General features: G+C 45.1%; 1 protein-coding gene across 1 annotated transcript; it reads left to right on the forward strand.

Annotated features, from left to right (window-relative positions):
- Positions 1-3646: 3646 nt before the first annotated feature.
- RPS26 (ribosomal protein S26) lies at positions 3647-5686 on the forward strand. The gene is made up of 4 exons (NM_001097481.2): positions 3647-3673; positions 3934-4111; positions 5215-5345; positions 5581-5686. The coding sequence occupies exons 1-4, from the start codon at positions 3671-3673 to the stop codon at positions 5614-5616; spliced, it is 348 nt and encodes a 115-aa protein (NP_001090950.1). The 5' UTR covers positions 3647-3670; the 3' UTR covers positions 5617-5686.
- The last annotated feature ends 4765 nt before the right edge of the window (positions 5687-10451 follow it).

Raw genomic sequence — 10451 nt, forward strand, 5'->3', positions numbered from 1 at the left:
TCGGATCATTAACCCACTGAGCAAGGCCAGGGATTGAACCTGCAACCTCATGGTTCCTAGTCAGATTCATTAACCACTTAGCCTTGACGGGAACTCCTAAAGGTGATGAGGTTTTAGACTGAGAGGAAACTAAACAAGAATGCTCAAGCTGGAGTTTCTGTTGTGGCTCAGTGGTAGTGAAACCCCCTAGTATCCATGAGGATGCAGATTCCATCCCTGGCCTCGCTCAGTGGGTTATGGATCCTGCATTGCTGTGAGCTGTGGTATAGGTCTCAGACCCCTAGCAGGTGTGACCATTAAAAAAAAAAAAAAAATACTCAAGTTGTTGCTGCAGAATAGCAGAAGAATGTTAAACCTGGACTGGGAAGTGGAGATAGTCCCACCAGGAGTGCCTTCAGGATAGGAGAGAAAGTGTACCCTGCCTATCTGTCCAAAGCAGAGATTCATCATATATTTGTTGAGTACTTTCTAAGTGCAAAACACACTGTATGCCCGGGGAGAAACAAGACATAGTGACAGGAATGATGGTGATCATAGGGTATACCACTTTCTGAGTATTTCATAAGTGCCAAGCATTGTGTCAAGTATAGAGACAGCTTATGAAAAAAAATGTTCAGCGTTTCATGGCTCAGCAGTTAACAATCCTGAGTAGGATCCATGAGGATGTGGGTTCGATACTTGGCCTTGCTCAGTGGGTTAAGGATCTGGTGTTGCCGTGAGCTGTGGGGTAGGGCGAAGATGAGGCTCGGATTCTGTGTTGCTGTGGCTGTGGTGTAGGCCAGCAGTTACAGCTCCGATTAGACCCCTAGCCTGGAAACTCCATATGCGGCGGGTGTGGCCCTAAAAAGAAAAAAAAAAAAAAAAAAGTTCACCACTACTAGAGAAGAAATAAAAGCCCAAGAGAGAATAAGTAACTTATCCAACACTTATCAGTCAGTAAGTGACAGAACGTGGATTTGAACCTAGAGTATGCTATGTTACTCCAAAGTCTGCGTCTATCTCTTAATGCCCAGTAATCCAGCCAGTAAAACCTCTGGGCTATGAAAATCCAAAGAAAAGCCAACATAGGAACATTAACTTTGTTCTGTCTTAAATATTAATTATTTTCTGTCCCCTTCACTGAACTTTTTTCTATTCTATCTACCTCATTGCCATTCCATACGATACTGTCTGCCTTGTATTTTCCATGATATCGAGGTGAAAATTAGAGATACTTCTATCTAGAATCTATCATTTTCCATGCCCCATTGAAACTATCAAACAGAAACTCAAAATAGCCTATGAATATAGTGGTTTTAAAGCCAAAATAAAAGTTAGAAAATAAGGAGTTCTCGTTGTGGCGCAGTGGTTAATGAATCCAACAAAGAACCATGAGGTTTCGGGTTCGATCCCTGGCTTTGCTCAGTGGGTTAATAATCTGGCATTGCCATGTGTGAGCTGTGGTGTGAGTTGCAGACGAGGCTCAGATGCGAGCTGCTGTGGCTCTGGCGTAGGCCGGTGGCTACAGCTCTGATTCAACCCCTAGCCTGGGAATCTCCATATGCCACAGGAGCAGCCCAAGAAATGGCAAAAAAATGACCCAAAAAAAGTTAGAAAATAAATTTTAGGGAGTTCCCGTCGTGGCTCAGTGATTAACGAATCCGACTAGGAACCATGAGGTTTCGGGTTCCGTCCCTGCCCTTGCTCAGTGGGTTAACGATCCGGCGTTGCCGTGAGCTGTGGTGTAGGTCTCAGACGCGGCTCGGATCCCTCGTTGCTGTGGGTCTGGCGTAGGCCGGTGGCTACAGCTCCGATTCAACCCCTAGCCTGGGAACCTCCATATGCCGCGGGAGCTGCCCAAAGAAATAGCAAAAAAAGCCAAAAAAAAAAAAAAAAAGAAAAGAAAATACATTTATTTTAACCCCAATAAAGGGGGTTAGAGATTAACAGAAACTATGATGTGTTGTTGGAGGCAAAGTGAACCTGGTGTAGTCAGACTCCAGAATGACTCATGAATGAAGTATTGGTCTCAATCTATACCAGCTTGGGTCTAAATAGTGGGAGGTCCTTCTGACACCCAAGTTTCTTCAATTTTGGAGACAACTGAATGGTTGGCTACCCATGTATAGCGATTCCTGCTCAAGCTTAAGAGTTTCTGAAGGCTCTTCAGATGTAAATGGAGGAGTTTCCATTGTGGCTCAGCAGGTTAAGAATTCGACTAGTAACCGTGGAGGATTCAGGTTCCATCTCTGGTCCTTGTCAGTGGGTTTAATGATCCAGTATTGCCGTGAGCTGCAGTGTAGGTTGCAGAGGAGTCTTGGATCTCGTGTTGCTGTGGCTGTGGTGTAGACCAGTAGCTGCAGCTCTGATTCAACCCCATCCTGGGAACTTCCATATGCCTTGGGTGCAGCCCTAAAAAGAAAAAAAAAAAGAAAGAAAGAAAAAAAAAAAAAGAGGTAAATGGAACTTAAACATAAATAACAAGGTACATTTCAATAGGAGGCCAGAGTCATCAATGAGTGGTGAAATCACCTTAATGGGAATTGATGAACACTTATTAAAATAAAATAGAAAATACCAGCGCACCTTATGTCATAAGGGCTTTGTTTCATGAAATTTTTGTTTCAGTTTTGTGTGTGTGTGTGTGTATTTGTATTTGTATATGTATTGAGTACCAAAGTAAAATATATTTTTACTAGGAGTGTAAGTCAAATCATTTAGGTCACCAGTCCAACTTATACCTCCATCCACTTATTTGTTTCTTAGGTAAGAGAAAGCATAGTACAGTGGAGCCAAGAAACCTCTTACTAGCTCCCTGTAACTTTGGGCAACCTCAGTTTTAACCTCTCTACTCCTCAGTTTTTCAATCTGTCGTGGGATCCCTGAACCTCTAGGGAATTCCCATGTAATGTAAGGATAATATTAGAAGCTTCCTTGTAGACTTGTTGAGGGTTAACTGAGTTAATATTTATACAGTGCTTACTACAGTGCCTGGCACTATGTTTGCAAGATCCAGGAACAAAAAGGTGAATGAGAAATAGCCCTAGCACCGATGCACTTGTCCATGACTCCTCCCTGCTGGGTTTTCTCAGTATTAGAAGGAGGAACTAATAACATGTTTTATTCTTCCCCCAGCCTCCCGCCCCCAACATCTTCCTTTTCTGTCATGCACCAAAGAAACGAGCAGAGAGCGTCCCCCAGTGGCCGGTGGAGTGATGTCGCCTTCCGTTTAAGGGCTTGGGGCCTGGGGACTGCCAACTCCGCACTACAACTCCCACCATGCATCTCTTCCCCTCCGACCTCTAATAGGCAGTGTGACAAGCGGTCTTGCGCCGGGCAACTTCCCCGTCTTGCGTCGCAAAATACAGATAAATGCCCAGAATTACGTCCGGGGTAAGGTGTTGCAAAGGTTGCTGGGAAACACATAACCGTAATTTTCTTCCGCCAGCAGGTTAAATAGTCCCTTGGTCACTTTGTGCCACGGAAAAATAAACTCGAGAAACACCTTTCTACCATAGATTTCAGCAGAAACGCTGAATAATAAATAACATTTGAATAAAGGTGATTGCCGTCCTTGGCGTGCGTCCAGGAGCCGTCTAGGAGGAATCCCTCGGCATGAGCGGAGGGATCTCGCACTATATAAGAGAGCCGAGCCGTTGGCCACTTCCTCTCTCGCGTCTTCGCTTCCAAGATGGTGAGTTATGGCGCGTGGTGAACGATTGGGGCCGGGTGAAGGCTGAGTGTGAGCCAGATGAGATTGTGGGGGTTTTAAAACCTGGACTACGGTGAAGGAATGGAAAGAGCATATGTTTGTTCCAGGCTTGGGGGGGTTTGCGGAGGGACTGGAGATCTGAGTGGCTCTTCTGGTGGTTGCCGGCGGGAAATGTGGCCGGAAGGGGTCTAAGGCTGGGTAAGTTGCGAGCCCTTCTTAATGGTGTTTTCATCCTGATGCAGACCAAGAAAAGAAGGAATAATGGCCGTGCCAAAAAGGGCCGCGGCCACGTGCAGCCTATTCGCTGCACCAACTGTGCCCGATGCGTGCCCAAGGATAAGGCCATTAAGAAGTTCGTTATTCGGAACATTGTAGAGGCCGCGGCGGTCAGGGACATTTCCGAAGCGAGCGTTTTCGATGGTGAGTGAGCTCCCGGGGCGAATCGGTATCTTAATATTTAAGAAGTGTAATTTTTTTGTGGCGCGTATTCGATCCCTGGCCGAGGAACTTCCACATGAGGCCGAAAGCTGTACATACATACTTTAAGACCTAAAACCACCTCTCCCCGCCAACCCGTGCGGTGCACAGGCTTTGTCGTAGTAGTGTCCGAGCAATCTCCTTGTGTTTTTAAGGTTGTCGGTAGAAGAGAATTGAATCTTTGCTGCGTTTGCCACTTTGAGCTGTGTCTGGGGAGGGAGCCTTTTTGTGGTAGTGCTCACTGAGTCATTTAAGAAAGGAAGCATGTCTACTTAGGTTCACGAGGGTGATCTTTGGAGCAATATGATGTTGTTTTAATCGTTTTTCTTTTTAGAGACAGTGAGCTTTTTTAGGCGGGGGCCCTGGACGGTGTTAGGGCTGATGTGATTGTTGAAGAAACTAGATTCTTGGTGGTATAACATCTGTGGTGTGAATTTGATTCCCATGATGACAGGATGGGTTAGTAAGGGGGTGTTTATTCGTGAAACTATGTTTTTAGGTGTCAGAAAGTGAATAGTAGCTCTTTGGAGTGAAATCTTGTAGATATGCCTAAATGAGTTTGTTTACTTTTTTGTTTTTGTTTCTTTGCCATTTCTTGGGCTGCTCCTGCGGTGTATGGAGGCTAGGGGTCGAATCAGAGCTGTAGCTGCCAGCCTTCGCCAGAGCCACAGCAACACGGGATGCAAGCCGCTTCTGCAACCTACACCACAGCTCACGGCAACACCGGATCGTTAACCCGCTGAGAGGGGGCAGGGATCGAACCTTCAACCTTATGGTTCCTAGTCGGATTCGTTAATCACTGAGCCACGACGGGAACTCCTGTTTACTCCCCCCCCCCCCCCCCAAAAAATGACCGAACTTGAGAACTTCCCAGGCCAGGGGTTGAGCCTGCACCATAGCAGTGACAATTCCAGGTCTCTAACCTGCGGGGCCACCAGGGAACTCCTGGGTATGTTTACTTTTGCCTGATAGAATGAACAAGAAAGAACTGCGTGAGGTGGGTGTGCAATACATGATATCATACCTCTAAATTTTCTGTTTCTTAGCCTATGTGCTTCCCAAGCTGTATGTGAAACTACATTATTGCGTGAGTTGTGCCATTCACAGCAAGGTAGTCAGGAATCGTTCTCGTGAAGCCCGGAAGGATAGAACACCTCCACCCCGATTTAGACCTGCGGTGAGTATGTAAAAGGTGTGGGAGCCAGAGGGGTGATGGGGGAAAGACACATACGAGGACTCAAGGAATATCAAAAGTGGTTAGAATCTGGTTCAGATTGAGTAGCGTAATCTTTGATGTGTGTTGGTTTTCCATGCATTTATGGCCCAGATACATTGTTAGTGGTAGGAGGGCAGTGGTCAAGTTCTTTAAGGGAGACTCTTTAATTTACTGTTCCATTTTTTTTGTCTTTCAGGGTGCTGCCCCACGACCTCCACCAAAGCCCATGTAAGGAACTGAGTTCTTAGAGACTGAAGGAATTCTATCCTTTAAAAAGACAATAAAATGGAGACTATACTTAATATGGCATGTTGAGTGTGTGTTGCCAGATATAATGGGGGTTGTGTATGTTACAGGAACTGTAACTTCACCACATATTGAACTCTGGAGTGTCACATAGTCTTTTTCATGGAGGCCAGGGTGGTTATGTAAGTTAAACCTCAACTCCTGTGTTTCTCTTACATTTCTGTCTTTGACCTCCCCAATTTGCATAGCTATGGGGGAGAGGAGTTAAAGCATCTGTATTAGGTTAATTCAACCTGGCATGTTGGCGTAAACTGGTGTTCTAAGAACAGGATAAGGAGTTTTGTGAGGAACTCATCAGGAAGCAATTTAGACTGATCTGGGTGTGAGTATCTTTAGTGGGGGACACAAGGCTTTAATGGAAGTTTATGGCCTGAATAGCTTCATGGGATCTGATTCCAGATCCTTAACTTCGTTAATTCACCTCTTTGCCTTGAATTGGTTTGCTGGTTAGCCAGTTCTCACCCAACCTTCATCTTTCTGCAGTGATTTTCTCTATCAAGTAAAAAAGCCCAGGACACCAGGTATTCTAGAAACTTGGGGGGGGTCCCACAAGAAGATATTTCCCCCACAATGTGAGGAAGGGTTGTACCTAATGTGACCTTTACAGCAATGGTTCATTTGTCCCAGAATTCAGAAATTAGAAAGTCGCCAGCTAAGGATATGCAGTTGATCCTTGAACAGTGTGGGTTTAACAGTGGCGTTGTTATGGTTTTCAACAGTTAGTTGAACTGTCAGATGTGAAAGCAGGGATGTAAACGGCCAGCTCTAAAGTTAGTTACATAAGGATTTTTTTGGTTAAGGGCCAAACCCATGGCACATGGAAGTTCCCAGGCTAGGGGTCACATCAGAGCTGCAGCTGCCGGCCTGCATCACAGCCACAGAAACACAGGATCCAGGCCAAATCTGACCTACACCACAGCTCACAGCAGTGCTGGATCCCTGACCCACTGATTGAGGCCAGGGATCAAACCCACATCTTTGTGGATCCTGAGCCAAGACGGGAACTCCCATAGGAATTTTTGACTAGGTAGTGCCCCCTAACCCATGCCTTGTTTGAGGAGCAACTGTATGTATGAAAAATTTTTGGGGGAATGGATTGAAATACACATTTGCCGGGGAACATGTTTTCGCATGTGTCTATATTCAAAGGAATATGATAGCAAAGAAGGGGTGGAGTATTTCAGCTCATGGGGTAGTCCTTTTAATTGGGGAACCCTTTATGAAATCCCAGTTGGAAACTGTTGACCTCGACTTGCCTTCGGTCTGTGTACCAACATGTGCTGGAACAGCTGTGGCAAGTCCTGAATTTGTTAAAACACTGAATGTAGGCAGGACAGTCTATCCTTTGGAGAGACCTACAATGTCAGCTCTTTCATTCCTCTGTAATGATCCCTTTACACCAGGAATAAAACACTGGATAGTAGAAAATCAGATGCAAGGTGAAAATGCTACCAAACCTAATGGTTCCAAATCCTACCTTGCTCAGTAAAACCAGATTCAGGTAAGTCCAGGACTGTGTAATTACTGTGAGAGTTCCCTTGAGATATTTATAGACACAGCTTATCCTTTTTTCGGGATAGGCCTTAACTGAGATGTAAATTCACGTGTTCTCCCATGAATTTAAAATTTGATTCATGAGTTTTTTTTTTTTCTCTTTTGGCGATAGCTCTGGCAACACTAGATCTTTAACCCACTGCAGGCCAGGGCTTAAACCCATGTCTCAGCAGTGATCCCAGCCAAAGAGGGCTTTCCATGTGCTTCAGGCTCAAATAGCCCCAGTCTACCACCAGGTGTAAGTCAGATCTGGTAGGCAACCAGGATATCCAGTGTCCGCCTAGGTAGGAATCCATCACTTATCACAGAAAAGAAAACCATATATGTAGTCAGACATGGCCTGCAGTTTAGTTTGAGGTCTCAGTATATTTGGACCACAAGATCAACAGCTTGCTTTGCTTAAGTGTGGACTGAGGTTCTAGTAGTTGGTCACAAAGAAGACTGTAGACCTTTGAGCCTTTGCCTCCCTCCCACCCCCAGCTTGTTTTAATGGAGTATTGGGTAGGGGGGAGATAATTGCTGTCTCAGCACCTCCCTAATATATTCTCTAGACTTGATATATTTTCTAGGCTTGATGCGTGAGGAGTGTTTAAACCAGTTAGAAGCCTCTGGACTCTTCCACCTATTGATCCATGTTCACCTGTGAGGTTATTGGATTTCAAGTCAATTCCCCGTGGTAACTAGAATTTATTAAGGGTCCTGGAACACATTTTCCTTCAAACTGAATTCCTAAATTTTTTATTTTTCTTCGGCTACCTCTCCATACAAGGAAAAAGCTACTATCACACTACTTTTTAAGTTTACACATTTAGTGTGTTCCTTCAGTAACTATCAGATATAGAGTGTTGCTTTCATATGCACTAACTAGCTTGTCAGAAGAGACTGAAGAGTAGATGAAAAAAATGGGCTGGAATCTATATTCAATTACTTGTTCAGTAAGTAGAAATTATGTATGTACTTGGCACTTTATTTCTGACTACAAGTACCCTATTAAAACATGTCTGTGGAGTTCCCTAGCAACTCAGCAGGTTAAGGATCTGGCACTGCTGTGGTTCAGGTTGCTGATGTGGTGCAGGTTTGCTCCCTGCCCTGGGGACTTAAATGTGCTGCAGACAAGGCCAAAATAACATTGAGGTGATTTTGTTCCTTTTAATTGCTGAATAACATTCCATTGTGTAATATGTACCACATCTTCCTGCTCCACTCCATGTCGATGAGACGCCAACATCGGATGCTTTCACTGACATGGAGTTTGGGGGGTGTGGACACAGTGAACTTTGCAGAGCAGATGCTGACTCACAGACATTGAAAAACTTATGGTCTCCAGAGGAGACAGTTGGGGGTGGGGGAATGTGCATGGGTTGTGGGATGGAAATCCTGTGAAATTGGATTTCAATGATCGTTATACAACTACAGATGTGATTAAAAAAAAACAAAAAACATTGAGGTGAACCTAAGAGTGTAAATCTCACTTCTGATACTTTGAACTGAATATATAATCTTGGGTGACTTACCTAACTTCTGTCTTCAGTTTTCTAATTTTTAGGACAGTATTAGATGTGGTTTAGGTGATGTGGAGTGATCATTTATTCAAAACTATTCAGCTTCCCAGTGGCACAGCAGGTTAAGGATCTAGCAGTGTCACGGCAGTGGTTCAAGTTTGATCTCTGGCCCCAGAACTGCATGCGTTGGAAAAGACTATTGAGTACTTGCTATGTGCCAGATTTTTTTTTTGTTTGTTTTTGTTTTTGTTTTTGTTTTTTTGCCTTTTCTAGGTCCGCTCCCTCAGCATATGGAGGTTCCCAGGCTAGCAGTCAAATCGGAGCTGTAGCCGCCAGCCTACGCCAGCCAGAGCCACAGCAACGCAGGATCGAGCCGTGTCTGCAACCTACACCACAGCTCACAGCAATGCCGGGTCCTTAACCCACTGAGCAAGGACAGGGATCGAACCCTCAAACTCATGGTTCCTAGATAGATTCATTAACCATTGCGCCATGACGGGAACTCCTCTTTTTTTTTTTTTTTGTCTTTTCTAGGGCTGCACCCGAGGCATATGGAGGGTCCCAGGCTAGGGGTCTAATCAGAGCTGTTGCTGCCGGCCTACACCACAGCTCACAGTAGTATATGTTAGTGGGGGAGAAATGTTAGGAAGGGCTGCAGTTTGGAGGTTTTTTTGGGGGGAGGGTTTGGCACCACCTGCAGCATAAAGTTTCCAGACCAGGAGTTGAATCCAGCCACAGCTGCAGTAATGCCAGATCCTTAACCCACTACACCACAGCAGGGACACTGAGGCTTCAGTTTCATTTTTTGCTTTTTAGGGCCACATCCATGGCATATGGAGGTACACAGGCTAGGGGTTGAATTGGAGCCTCAGCTGCCGGCCTACACCACAGCCACAGCAATCCAGGATCCGAGCCACATCTGTCACCTACACCAGAGCTCATGGCAACGCCGGATCCTTAACCCACTGAGGGAGGCGAGGGATCGAACCTGCAATCTCGTGGTTCCTAGTCAGATTCTTTTCCACAGCACTACAACAGGAACTCCATGGCTGCAGTTTTAAGTATAAGGTGGCTCAGCAGATGAAGAACCCGACATAGTGACCATGAGGATGCAGGTTTGATCCCTGGCTTTCTTCTGTGGATTAAGGATCTGGCACTGCCTGCAGTGTAGGTAACAGATGCAACTCAGGATCAGCCGTGGCTGTAGCTGCAGCTCCAGTTTGACCCCTAGTGTGGGAACTTCCATATGCTGCAGGTGCAGCTGTAAAAAGAAAAAGTTTTGCACATTTAATTAGAAAATTAGGGGTTGGGATTAACATACACACTGCTATATATAAAATAGATAGCCAACAAAGACCTACACTGTAGCACAGGGATCTAAGTACCTTGTAATAACCTATAATGGAAAAGATTTCTGAAAAAAGAATAGATGTAATGTGTGTGTGGGAGTTCCCTTTGTGACTCAGCACGTAACAAACCCAACTAGTATCCATAAGGATCCAGCAGTTGCTATGAGCTATGGTGTAGGTCAGATCTCGAATAGCTGTTGCTGTGGTGTAGGCCAGCAGCTACAGCTTAGATTTGACCCCTAGTCTGGAAAGTTCCAAATGCCACAGGTGTGGCCCTAAAAAAAGATAAAAGTGTGTGCGTGTGACCGAATCACTGCTGTACACCTGAAAGTAATACAGCATTGTAAGTCAACTAC

The sequence above is a fragment of the Sus scrofa genome, chromosome 5 (genome assembly GCF_054392235.1).
Source record: "Sus scrofa isolate SSC_HxYL_T2T_F1_AM1 chromosome 5, Sscrofa_HxYL_maternal_Yorkshire_Landrace_v2.0, whole genome shotgun sequence".
NCBI classification, from domain to species: Eukaryota; Metazoa; Chordata; class Mammalia; order Artiodactyla; family Suidae; genus Sus; species Sus scrofa.